Source organism: Lactuca sativa, chromosome 9, assembly GCF_002870075.4.
Source record: "Lactuca sativa cultivar Salinas chromosome 9, Lsat_Salinas_v11, whole genome shotgun sequence".
Classification (NCBI taxonomy): domain Eukaryota; kingdom Viridiplantae; phylum Streptophyta; class Magnoliopsida; order Asterales; family Asteraceae; genus Lactuca; species Lactuca sativa.
The window spans coordinates 80,773,402-80,787,747 of NC_056631.2; the positions used below are offsets into that span (position 1 = coordinate 80,773,402).

Consider the following 14,346-nt stretch of genomic DNA (forward strand, 5'->3'; position numbering starts at 1 on the left):
TTTTTTTTTTTTTTTTTTTTTTTTTTTTTATATTTGAACAGCAAATGATGGATTATATGATTTTTTTCAATATATTGAGACTTTTCTGTTTAAAAAAAAAACCTTTAGAATTTATTGAAACTTTGAAAAAAATTTGAGATTTTTCTGTAAATAACCCCATAGAAGCCGGACTCGACGTGTGGGCGAACGGGTTATGACCATCACCAAGTCAATCAAGATAGACATACCGGCTACAATTCTTCAAACATATTGGGTTTTTATAGGTGTGCCTAAGCATTATATATTATATGGATAAGGCTAATAGATTGTTTGTTTTAATTTGTATAGAAAAGGTAACATTAGATGGTTTATTTGTACAATAATGTCCTAAGTAAAAGGCTTGGAAAGTTGGAATGGTTTTTGTATAAAAAAGTAATCGGAAGATGGTTTATTTGTATCGTAACAGCAAACATATGTTCAACTATTTGTGCATTATATTCTCACTTACTTGTGTTTTATTTATTTATACATTATAGAAATTAGAGTAAAATGATATATAAGTTAACCAACTACAATCACACTTAAACAAATTAAAACAAATGAAAAACCAAAAATAAAATTTCCCGAAACAAGCCCGACTTTTAGGCCCAAGGGAAACCCAGGCAAATATTGTGGGTTTTTATCTAGGGGTGAGCATGGTGCAGTTTGGTGCGGTTTTAGGGCCAAACCGAACCGCAAACCACAATGTGCGGTTTTTGAATTCTAAAAACCGTTGGGTGAAGTTTTTCAATGGTTCGGTTTTGCGGTTTTCGAATGCGGTTTCAGTTTGTACCGGTTCGGTGTCAGTTTTAAACTGAATCAAACATATGGTGCGATTTTTTATGTTCATCGGTACGATTTTTTTTATTGTGGTGTTCATGTGAAAATTTATTATTGTATGACATGGTATCATTTCGTTTCTTCACATTTAGAAGCTGTAATTTTGAGTATTTTATGTTGTTTACTTGATCACTTCATGTTGTTTACCAGATCAACCCGATACCGCTCACTGAATAACTGAAGGGTACAATCTCGATAAATCCTCACAACCCTGATCGTCCTATCATCAGCAATCTCCACATCAAGAGGACGATCCAGCTCGCTAGGAGCTCCAACAAATCTTTTGCTAAGCGCAAGCAATACAAAAGATCGTGTAGCCCCCGAATCAAACAATACCAAAGCAGAGATACCGCTCACAAGGAACGATCCTAAAATAAAACACATAAACACAAGCAACAATTAACTATGGATAAAGAGATAAGGAGAAGATACATACCCGACACAACATCAGGAGCTGCACGCGCCTCCTCTACGGTCAGCTGGAATGCCCTGCTCTTCGCCGTTGGCGCATCTTCCCGACCTAGACGTCTGTCAGTATTCCTCAATGTCGCAAAAGCAGGAGCTGATACTGGTCCTGCTGCAGCCAAACTTAGACATTGGGCCCTCTTGCGGCACCTCTGATTGCATTGAAAGCAAATTAGATCAGATATCGGGGTGATGGTGGTGGTAGCAATACAATCCCTGCTGACATGACCAGTCCGACCGCACTTGAAGCAACCAAAACCACCCACCCTGCACGTCCCCTCGTGCGACCTGCTGCACTTGCCGCAACGGCCTCGACCTTGTTGGCCCTTCCCTCTCGAATCCGCCACCTTGGGCCTCTTGCCTGAAATCTCAACATTGGACACATAATTTGGCTTCCTTTTCCTTTCCATCTCCAGATCAATCCCCCTCTCTCTAGCCCTCGCTATCATATCCTCCAATGTCTTGCAGGTGGATCGGCTCACAAACTGCTGAATATCGCTCCTTAGCATCTCATGGTATCGGGCCTTCTTCATCTCCTCATCCACCACATACCACGGAACTAGAAGTGCCCTCTCCTGGAACATAGCGGTGATCTCAGTCACCGTCTCAGTAGTCTGGTGGAGATCCTGGAACTCTCACGTTAGCTATTGAACCTCGATCACTAACGCAAACTCAACTCAGAACCTGGTCGAGAAATCACTCCAAATCATCGAATCAATAACATCATCTCCTATAGCATGCCCTACCTCCTCCCACCAATCATGAGCCCTGTCTTTCAGGAGGTAGGAAGTGAGTCTGACCTTGTCCCCCTCAGGGAAATGACTGGTACGAAAAGCGTTGGCAACATCTGCCAACCATATGCTGCTTGCAATGGGATCCTAAGCCCCATGATAGTCTAATGCTCCACATACCCGAAACTCCCTGAAGGTCAGGGAGCACGCCTCGATCAATGATACCATCTCAACGCGAAGGGCGCTCAACCTCTCATCAAGAATCTCCAGAATACCCTCCTTAACTGTACCAAAAATCACAGGAGTCTGATCAAGGATACTACACGTAATCTCAGACGAGATAAACTCCCTCGTCTGGTCATCAAGCTGCCCGGCTCCAAAACCTGAGCCTGAACCCTCTCCGACACTAGAACTGCCTACTGGCCTACCTCACAATACCACCATACTGAAAGTAGACCATAAAACTATCAGAATAAGCATCAAAACATGCATCGGGGAAAACATAACTACACAAGCTCCCTAGCTTCATTGCAGCTCTCCTTGAATCGAGTACGGATCCTCTGCTTCCAGTAGTACGGGCCCATACTCCCTTCCACATCTATCCTTACTTTCCTCAAGAAGTTCCTTAACTCATCCAAGTCACCCTAAACCGATAATTTCCTCATAGATAAGGCTTCTAACACTAAATCTCATCCCAGGCTTTCCTAGGGAAAACTTCACACCACTATCTGCCATCAGCTGCAGAGGGAACTCATACTAACCTTCTCTAACTAGCTCACGAATACAATTACATGTTATAAAGACTATATAGTTCTTCGAATGAGCGGTCTCTCCCTACAATGGTTGAGCTCAAACAAGAGCTGCGCAATAGATCTAAACCTAACCATCTGAAATTATTTAGTTTTCATAATATGTAGCTTAGCATATTCGCTTATTAACTAGCTGATATTAGTAGAAACTCCTAAAAGCACAAAGCAAGCAACATTCAAGCATCATGTAATCAGAACTGAGCATAACCTAATCAGACCATCATATCATTGACCGATCAGTACTAGCATGCAAATCTATAAGCTCATATAATAGGTATACAAAGGCATCTCTCCCATATCCTTAGCCCTAATCTAGCATGTGATTCACAATTTCACAATTCATATCATAAATAAACATGTATGGGTATTTTGGGATGACTTACTTGAGCTCGGCTAAACGCACCACACCCTTTTCTCTTTTAGAAATCCTTTTTATAAAAATGTTTTTCTTTTGAAAATTCTACCAAATCCTTAGTTTGAGTTCAGACACACTCGAGAGTGTGCTTGAATCCCTCAAACCAAGGCTCTGATACCAACTTGAAACATCCGAAATGTGGTCACATAAATTTTGTTTTTTTAATAATAGATAAAACAATAATTCCAATATCATCCAATCATCTCAAATAAATCCAATGTATCAATTATCATAAAATCAGAGTAAAACATCATGTGCGGAATCCAAATGGTGTGTGCGATGCAGTGATCTCGAGCTCTTTCTCTTTGAACCAGAAGTACCTGAAACATAAACTAAAAACTGTAAGCACCAAGCTTAGTGAGTTTCCCTAAAATACCACATACCATACATATCATGCAATAATGAGATACGGGCCCCGCCCACACTCGAATAATAGTGAGATACGGGCCCCACCCACACTCGGATAACGGGCCCTGCCGAATGAGATACGAGCCCCGCCTACACTCGGATGATAGTGAGATACGGGCCTGCAACGCCCCGAATCCTAGGTATTAATTTTTACAACTTTATTTTCGTATTGGAAGGTCTACTCAACGAGTTGATGCCCTGACTCGTCGAGTAGGAACTTTTGGGGCCACGTGTTTTAAATGACCAACTCTTCGAGTTGGGGACATGACTCGACGAGTTGGAGCTGGAGAATGAAACCCTAATTTTTGGGGTTTTGCACCCTATTTAAAGGGTCATTAACCTCCCTTAGCCTCCCTTACAACCCCTTGTGAGTCCAGAAACCCTAAATCATGTTTTCTCTCCATATTTGTGTGTTTTAAGCTTGAAAGGTGGATCTTGGTGAGAGGAGCTTGAATATCAAGAAGTTTGACTCAAGAAACGTGTGAGGATCGGAAGTCTACCCCATTTTAGCATCATTTGAAGGTATCAAGTTGTTACCTTGATCTCCTTCTAGCTAGATCCTTCTATATTTGGGTTTTAGTGGCCATTTTAGCATGTTGGTGTTCCATTTCGAGTGATGAACCAAGATCTGAGATTGCAACTTTAGATCTAGGCTCATCTTGGTCCTTATAATCACAAAGTTTCATCCTTTAGCATGCTAAAGCATTTCCCTTGCCTAGAATCTCTTCTTTAGCTTGATTTAAGTCATTATCACCTTGCTTGTACGTAAAGTTTTTGAACTTTACGTAAGAAGTATGCCTTAGGAGGTCAGATCTGCATTATGGAGCTTTAGAATGGCTTAAAATCATCTGGATGGAGAAAGGACTGAAGGGAATCGAAGAGTTGCATGTCTAACTCGGTGAGTCCAATGAAGATTGGTGTGCAAGGACTTCTGCATGGACTCGACGAGTCAGTAGGGTGACTCGGCGACTCAGCTAGGGTTTCCCCGACATATGGACATGCATGAACTCGCGAATTTCAGGGAAAATCGTCGAGTCAACTGGGAATTTCATGACTTCTCGAGTTCAGGAAGGACTCAACGAGTCAGTGAATTGTACTCGACGAGTCGGTTCAACATGGATTATTGACCTTGACCATTGACTTGGACTTTGACCAAGGGTTGACTAGTTGAATTCTAGGGTATTTTGGTAAATTGGAATTTATGGAAAGGGTCTTATGGTAATTATAGGTGTTGGAGTGCGTGGCCGTGGTTCGAGAGTTTGATTTATCACATCGATTCGACAGTTGAGAGGTGAGTTATCCTCACTATACTAAGGGGTCTAAGGCACCAAGGCCAGCCCATTGGATTTGATATCTCAGTTGTTTGATGATGTGTTGAGTATGAGATAGTTATACATGCTAGTTTTCCATGCCAGTTAGGTAGATTTGTAGGACTACCTGTGTTACCGTTTGATTATTTGTATGCGCAATTAGTTGTATATGTAGACATGTTTGTGTGGGTAGGGTTGAGGTTGCACTGCCTCGTGCAGTGACCAACAAGCCCTGGAGTATGCCAAATATGAGTTGAGGGTCGGGAAGGCATACCAGACTCATTAGCATGCCAAATACAAGCTGAGGACCAAGTGGTATGCCAGACTCATACTAAGGGTAGATCAGTTATGTTTCAGTCTTAGGACTGCAGGAGGCAAGCCAGTCATAAGTTGTGGGATTGGAAGCAAACCAGACTTATGTTGTGGGCTCGGAGGCAGGCCAGATGTGAGCTGTGGGCCCGAAAGGCAAGCCAGACTCACACTGTGGGCACAGGGGGTAATCCAGTATGTAGATTTTTGGACCCATTACATGTTGTTATTATGTGTATTGTTGTTATGTATTGTTATTTTAGGGGAAACTCACTAAGCTTTGAGATTACAATTTCAGTATTTGTTTTAGGTACATCAAATGATCGCGGGAAGGAAAAAGTGTGATCGTACAACTCCTCATGTTTATAATTTCTTAATGGGATACTCTGATATTATACTATTTTGAAAACAAGTTTTGTAATAATTAATGGTTTTGAAATGTTTTGAAAAGTTTAAATTTGGCATGATTTTTATAGATGTTATAGGGCTCCACCCACACTCGGATAGAATTGAGATACTGGCCCTGCCTACACTCGTATAACAGGCCCCACCCAACAAACATAAATATACAATTCCATACAAGTATCACACAGACAACAAGTATACTAACATAATCAACGAGGGTCGGCCTTAGTGCCTTAGACTCGCTAAACTAGTGACGAAAACTCACCTCGAATACAGAAAGGTAGTTGAATGGATCCTGACTCCGAAGATCAGCTCTATTCAGCCCTTAAACAGAACAATTCCTTAGACACCGCTCAAAATGCCCCTAAACCCCTAATAAGTCAAACTTGGTCAAAGGCTAAAGTCAAAGTCAAAGTCAACGGCCTAAGTTGACTCAACTCGCCGAGTTCCCCCAATCAACGGAATTGTGAAAAGTCGATCTAACTCGCCGAGTTCACCCATGAACTAGCTGAGTTTCCCCTTTAGTCACCAGAATCAAGAAAAGTCGATCCAAATCGCCGAGTTCACCCATGAACTTGCCAAGTTTTTCAGGAAACACACCTCTTAATCTATTAAGTTACCATTCTCAAAACTAAAAGGTCCACCACTCTGATCTTAACTGAAATAACGTCTAGAATGGTAAATTTTACAACTTTACCCGTAAGAACCATCCTAATGGGTTTGGAACCCAAACCCTAAGCTTAAAACGTTAAGGCTTAATCAATAATCACTTATTCGTCAATACAAAGCCCCAAAATGCAGATCTGGTCCTTAAAGGCTGCAAGGTCACGTAAAGTTTCCAAATTTACTCTCATGCATGGCTAGGAGAAGCTCATCATGAACAACGGTATATTCGGATTTTTTTTCGATAAAAACCTTGGCCTAAAAAAATTTTAAATGAAAAAAAGGAAGTGAGTTTTGTTATAATCCGGTACATGTCCGTCCATTATAAAAATTTACAACCCTTCCTTTTGCCGTTGATCACTTTAAATTCCGATGCTTTGGATTGGTTCTTTGGTTACTTGAATAATAATGGTTCTCTATTGAACTTTTCCATATATATAAAGGTAGAGGTTCATTTGAGACCACCTATATTTTGTGAGACATAGAGACCAAATCTTAATCATTGATCAAATTTGATCTTGTGGTTCAAAAAAACCCTGATTAAAGCGCTTAATTAAACACTCAAGGGTAGATTAGTCAGCTTTTAATCATATAATGAAATCCCCTGATTTACATGATCTTTCCTTAATCAACGTAACAAAATCAGATTCGCTCTTTCATCCGTTGATTTCCTCATATGGTTTTCTCAATCTCAACAATATGTTGATTGAATGAGAAGCAAAAAACTTGAGTTTTGTACGTTAATTGTCACTCACGCTGCGATGATTTGTGATTTTACAGGCTTATTGAAAGAGATTTCAACAATTAATCAGTAGTTCGCATCGATTTCAAGCTTTCACGGGCGACTGATCATCAATTGATATCTTCGATTGAGATCGTTTTCAGCAATTGGAGGTTTCATCGGAATTAGATCTTATCCCCTTCATTTGATGATTTTCAACTTCAGAGCTAGATTGAAATTGATTTTTCACCAAAATACGCTTTCATCAAGTTACATAAACCGATGTTAGCAATTGATCATAAGATTCATATCGCTTTCAATATTTTCAAGCTTCGATTTTGCTTCCTGGTAAGCTCTTTCAAATATTCATCATCATCGTCATCAGATCGAGATCGATTTTCAGCCCCTTCAAGCTTTGATTTTTACTCCTAGATCTTAAATTTTCAATCTAATAATGTATGTACAAAACAGTTACTGTTCTCTAGCAAATTCTCTTAAACTATACATGCATTCTATGTATTTGATGAAAATCCAGAATGAACAAAAAGTTTGATGTATCATTCCTCTTTCCCACGACTAATGTCTTCTTTAAGAATTGGAGTATACTTCTTAAAATATGAGTCACAATTGGTATAAAACAATGTAATGTTAACTACTTTTATTATATTTACCATAGTTATGTTAAAACATGTTTTTTTTTGTCAAACATAAAAATACTGGAGATGTCTTTTCAACATAGTTTGGTTTGAATATGCTCTTCTTAAGTTGTAGAAAAGGATTGTGCTAAAGAAAAGACTATATGCTCTTAAATTTACCATATGTAAATTCAGGTGCATGATATACATCAGATGTTTTTAGAATATGATCATTATTATAGTTTTTTTTTAATTTTTTTTTCCATCAAACACAAAAGGTTGGATGTCTCTTTTAGCAATGTTTATTATTCTTATTAATGTGCAGTAAGGGGATGTACTAAGAAAGATTATTAAATTCAGAGTATTTTTTGTCAGTGTTTACATTGTGTCTTGTATGATCAATTACATTACATAATACATTATTATGATGTATAATCACTCATAGACTTCATTTTCAGATCTTTGATTGTATCCATACTTGATTCTAACAATTATTTTATTTATGGTTGCAGATAGTTGTAAACTGATGAAGCTCAACTTGAAAGGAACTTGAATATTTCAAGCTATAAGTTTTCAACTAGAAGAGTCAAGATTAATAAATATGTAATAGATTTTATATGTCACAAACATGTAATATTTTTTATGGTTTTTGGTGCATTGTTACCGATCAAACTATAACATTATTTTGTAAAAATATTCTATATGTACATACAACATATTTTATTCTTTTAGAATATTCTAATTTTATATATATTTGCAGTTAGCCTATAATTTTTGATAGCAAATAACACATAACATTATTCTATTAGAATAACATACATCTCCTTTTTATAATGACACACATATAATATTATTTTACTATAATATTGTACATACAGACTTTAATTTTAAGCTTATCTAGTATGTGAAAGATATTACCAACATTATACGACATCAACTACAAATTTCATGTATTATTATTTATAGCATAACCGTTCTTGAACCATAATATACACTACTAGAAAAACAGCCTTTTACGACGCTCATTGCGCGTTGTAAAAGGCTCAGACGACGCGCAAATGCGCGTCAAGGAAGGCCCTGTCATAAAGAGAGACGACGCGCATTTACGACACTCATTTACGACGCGCAATTATGACGCGCGTTTATGACACGCAATGCGTGTCAAGGAAGGCCCTGTCATAAAGGAAGACGACACACACTCGCGTGTCGTAACCTTACGACACGCGTGTTAATGACACGCAATGCGTATCAAGAAAGCCCTTGTCAAGAAAGGTCATGTCATAAATGAAAACTGCACACATTTTTGCGTGTCGTAATTTTAAATTTTTTTAAACAGAATTATTTATAGATTTACTGATTTTCAAATTAAATTTGCGTTTCATGTCTCATAATACAAAAAATACAATACATTTCACAAAAGTTAATGGCATACAAATAATCATTCCAATAGCAGACAGATGTAATACATCAAATAATCATTCCAATAGTAGACAAATGTAACATTTCAACATTTTTTATATAATTAACTAAATTATTAGCCAAATTTCCTAAATTACCAACATACTTTCTATGAAGAGTATTAAAACAAATCTTTTCCATCAAAAAAATTCAAAACCTATATAATTATATTAATGTTTAATCAGCTATAGGTCAATAAGGTAGGTTTAAGCAAAAGATTTTCATAATAGTAAGATTTTACTTACTACTGTTGTTAATGACATTGAAAGAAGCAGCCTTGCAAACACCCCCTCAGAATGATTACTACCACATAATTGTTGATATTTGATACTTTATTACTAAACGAAACCAAAAACAAAGTTAAAAAGTAAACAAAATCAGAAGGTTTTAGTCAAACTTACAGAGGCTGTAATTCCAAATATTACTAAATGACATTGATTGAACCACCTGCAGATTTACCATTTTGTCCCTATGAGATTCACTACTGAACACATTCTACAGTTTGTAAACTATAATATATATATATATATATATATATATATATATATATATATATATATATAATCATTGTGAAAAGCAAGAAATTAAAAGTGGAATGTGAGTGCATACCATCAAAACCAACATTTTTGCATGCCTATTTTTCCCAGTTTCTATTCACGAAACCCTAATCCATGATTGCTTGCTGGTTACAAAGCCAACAAGTAGTAAGGCAGGCCTGCAACCAACCCATCCACATTTTTTTCACATAAAATAGCGACCTCGTTCCATAATTACTAATATATATATATATATATATATATATATATATATATATATATATATATATATATATATATATACACTTCAATTTTTTATGTCAAGTGATAAGAAATAAGATATGTTAAAAACGAAGTGCAATGTGCCCTTACTGTTATGGACTCGAGCATATAAGAGTTTCTCCTTTCCAATATTCCAAAGGCCTCCTTTTAATTACGCTGCTTCGTCTCACTCCAGATGTCCAAGAAGACCCCGCTCCTATCATGATCATCCCCATTATATCATAAATAAATAAACCATAAGAAGACCATCTACAACAGGTAACAATGTTTTTCCAATCCATCACTTGTATGCCTAGTTCATTTATGAACCATAGAAGACCATCTACAACAGGGGGAAGTGAAGCATCAGGAAACAATTCCTAACTAACTAGATAATAATAATTATCTAATAACTCTACAGTAAATTTAGAATTTTAACTTACATGAACTGATTGCATCTATAGTAAATCCGCAAGTGCTTTTTTGCCTCAACTGTTAATGTGAAGAAAAAAGAAACAAAGTATTATTGCATATCAGACACATACATTTACAAAATATAGAAAATTACAATTATGCCCTTATATACCGATTGGTTAGTAGCCCAACCTTCATAATAGTAAGTAAAATATGATTAGTTTCATTATGATAACAAAAAACCCCAACATTATATTATTATTTCACTTGCAAGGCATGACTCCTGAGCATGGGTCAAGTCCATTAAACAATAATACATCATCAATTATTAAAGACTTCCTAAACCCTATTTAAATAAAATAATGATCAAAATGTCCAGGGAAATTCTTTTGCTCATATTGTGAATTTATATCACAATGAAACTAGATGAAAGAGAAGAGAAAAAACCATCCACGAGTTTGATCTAAGCCCTCTGCAACAAAATGTCCAGGGAAATTCTTTTGAAAGAATTCCTGATTTTCAAAAGGGTAGTGAATATATGCATATGGCATTGACCCACTTTCAAACCAACAATCAAATACTCGAAATCATGCAACAAATAATATTAATTCATCAATCAAGAAAATGATATTGCTCTTTATTGTGAGAATGAAATATGATTTTCTTACATCTTCTACACGATGAAGCACACCAAACTTTTCACCACGTGGGCTAGGAATTGTGATGTGATCAATTTTGTGGCGATGTAAATCAGTAACCTGTGTTAAGAAAGAATATTATATATTTTAAAACAACCATTAAAGTACATTGTAATTACATGTTGGATTTATACTTACTTTCACCCCTGAAAGTCTTTCAAGTTCTTCAACTGAACCAATAACTTCAATATCTACACCATCTTCACTGATCGAAATTGGAAGAGGAGTGCCCAAAAATCTACTTCTACTAATGGCCCAATCTCTTGCATTTTCCAGCCAATTGTGAGACTGTTTTTCCTAGATGGAATGGAATTGTAAATGAACGGAGTGGACATGGAAATGGTAATGGAATGAGTCATTCCATTCCTTTGTTGACTAAATCATACCTAACACTATAAATGACCTACCTTAACAAAAGCAGGAACCCATTTTGTTTTCTCATTGTTTTCAAGTAATTGATCTTTCAACTTCTCCACTGCAACAAACCTTGACCAAGAAACATGAATAAACTAATCATGATACCACGTTATCCCACTAAAGATAATAAAGATGAGAAGGGCATTCATGTCTTTTGCAGAAAAGACAAGTAAAAAGATGTACCAGCTGGGAACTGCTTTGTAGATGAGAGGGGTATCAGATCTCCAACAAAAATGATATGAATGTGTAAAGCTTCCAGATTTGACCAGTCTGCCCTTATCCTGCAGACATCCATAACAAAAGGTAAGGAATAATCATTTTACATAAATGCCCCTGTTGATAATTATATAACATTCAACTATTCTTGCCTTCACTGCTTTAATGATATCTTTATCTGCCTCTTTGACATATCGACCAATGAAATCGGTAACTTTTTCTATAAAGCAGCCATCATCATCAACTGCCATAACTAGATTTTCTCCCTGGATATACAAGAAAAAGTATAATTTGGTTATGGGAAAAAAAAGATATAAATAAAGATACAATGCATATGTGATCATGTCTGCTTTCTTCCGAGGGGTTCTGCTTAGCAACCCAACAACTTAAACCTAAAAAGAAAAAGAAAACAAGAAAGTTATAATTTTATGAGATAAGTAGTAGAAATCAGTGAGTGTAAACTGGTAAAAGATGTAAATTTGCTTACATGCGGGGGGCCTTTTTTGGTAAGATGGGATAATATTGTTTCCTTGATTACCTCCAACAGAGACTTGCGCTGAAATTATGTAGACGATCGTTATTTGGGTAGAGAAGAAGGTTGATTGCTTTGATTTGATGTGAATAAATACCTTATCGTCTTGGTCCTTTTCTGCAAGATTGATCATATAATCTAATGTCATCATGAAGCCTGATTCCATCTGATCAACTCGTTTTCCAATCACGCCTTGTGCAGCCAACAGCACCCTAACTCCTCAAATTCTTCATCCATTTGGTCATCTTCCAACTGTTGTATAAATACACATTGGGTTGAATTGCAATTACGATGGTTATGAAATGAAATGGTCTCCAAATCAATTCTACGAAGTCAAATGCTTGACGATTTGGGTAAAATCGAAGTATAAGTATATTTTTTTCATGTGCCCACCAAATGACTGATGAAATGCCACAACGAGAGAAATTCAATAAAGTAAGGAATTTGAAGTTGGAGTTAAAGCATGTCTTACAAGGTTAGCCATCTCTTCAAGAACAGAGGTAACCTGTTCACCTCCTTTAAGGAGATCTTCATACTGAGCAGGACTCCAAGTACTCCAAGTACAAGTTTTTAGCTTAAGACCTGATGCAGCAAAACGGATTACACAGTTTATTGGATTACACAGGATGCAGCAAAACGGAGCAACATATAGGACTATGTTTCATGGATCTGGGATTCAAAAACACAAACCCAATGTTTTGTTCTTTAATCTTGTGGTATAATGGGGCTTTATTGGTGGTGGTGGTGAACCAGAGAGAAGACGAGGGGTGGTGGGTGCCTAGGTTGTTGTCGAACAGTAAGGGGTAGAGAGAGAGAGATAGATAGATAAAGAGAGAGAGACTTGTAGTTGGTCATGTATTACCTGCATCAAATTGAAATTAAGGGAATGTTGATTTTATAAGATGACTTTGAATCGACCTAGGTTTTCCCTGACTTGTGTTCGAAAAACCATTTGTTGTGGTTAAACGGAAGAGAGAGAGAGATAGAGAGAGATTTGTTACAGATAGGGCGGAGGCGGTGAACGAGATGTTTGATGATACTTATAAGAAGGAGATCGAGTAGATGTTTGATGATACTGAAGATGAAGATGAAGGACCTAGGGCTTTTTCTTGCTAAGTAGAAGATGCGAGGGATTAATTTTTAGGATTCAATAGGCGGGGGTAATTTTCGTCGATTTTATTTCCCGCCTAAAACGCGTGTTTCACTTAAAAATTATAAAGCGACACATTTACATGACGCAAATTTTATGAAAGGCGTCCTTCGCATTTCTTTTTTTTTCTTTTCTGACACTAATTTTAGGGCGCACACAAATGTGTGCCCTCTATCCTTCAAATTTTGCAAAACTGACATTATCTTTTAGGGCACTTAAAAATGCGCATCGTCTATCAGCGAGTGTCATTGTTTGTGCGTCATTAAAGGGCTATTTTCTTGTAGTGATAATTTTATTAAACATTCACCAATCTTTAAACCTTTAAATCATAACTACTGTTTAGCAAAGATTCAACTGTTCATGTTGTTCAAAATATAGAAAACATAGTTGCAATTCAACAAAAAAAGGATAATCTATATTTATTAACCATTAAACACTTCTAAATATTTTATCAATTCAATAGTCGTCATTCCATTTCTTCCCTTTTTGCTCCAAGATGTTTTGCTTGATCACATTTTTCAAACTCCAAAAGAATTATTATACATGAACAATATTCCAAAAAAATTATTATACATGAACATACAACCTATAAAATTATTCTATCAGAATATTCTACATATACATAATAATTAAGTCTTATTAACATTACATATATCTATAAATTATAATATCATTTTTTTTTTGTAAAAAGGTCATTACATATAAATCTATAAAAACCAACAAAATTTAACACTATTCTAATAGAATGTTCGAAATGTCAATTTTTTTGAGACAGTAAGACCATGTGACCACTTTTCTCTAGTAAAATATTATAATATTTCAGTGTTCATAAAAATATAATATATGTAATATTCTAATATTCTAAAACATAGAACATTATTTAAATAAAATTATTATACATGAAAATACAACCTATAAAATTATTCTATTAGAAT

General features: G+C 36.2%; 1 protein-coding gene and 1 long non-coding RNA gene across 2 annotated transcripts; both read right to left on the reverse strand.

Annotated features, from left to right (window-relative positions):
- Positions 1-987: 987 nt before the first annotated feature.
- Positions 988-1,733, reverse strand: LOC111885411 (uncharacterized). Its single transcript, XM_023881675.1, has 3 exons — positions 1,590-1,733; positions 1,295-1,475; positions 988-1,226 (listed from the first exon to the last, which is right to left on the reverse strand). Exons 1-3 carry the CDS (start codon positions 1,731-1,733, stop codon positions 988-990), a joined length of 564 nt encoding a protein of 187 aa, XP_023737443.1.
- Positions 1,734-11,887: 10,154 nt separating this feature from the next.
- On the reverse strand, positions 11,888-13,362 carry LOC111885376 (uncharacterized). Its single transcript, XR_008226589.1, has 5 exons — positions 12,952-13,362; positions 12,734-12,843; positions 12,359-12,513; positions 12,217-12,285; positions 11,888-12,121 (listed from the first exon to the last, which is right to left on the reverse strand). It is a non-coding gene; the product is annotated as an uncharacterized LOC111885376 (long non-coding RNA).
- Between the last annotated feature and the right edge of the window lie 984 nt (positions 13,363-14,346).

Bases quoted from the DNA above. Each gene is read 5' to 3' on its own strand.
- LOC111885411 (XM_023881675.1), bottom strand. From the start codon at position 1,733: ATGGAAAGGAAAAGGAAGCCAAATTATGTGTCCAATGTTGAGATTTCA. The intron at 1,476-1,589 runs GTGGGTGGTTTT...CAATGCAATCAG, and splicing joins CGCACGAGGGGACGTGCAGG to AGGTGCCGCAAGAGGGCCCA. The intron at 1,227-1,294 runs GTATGTATCTTC...GTTTTATTTTAG, and splicing joins AGCTCCTGATGTTGTGTCGG to GATCGTTCCTTGTGAGCGGT.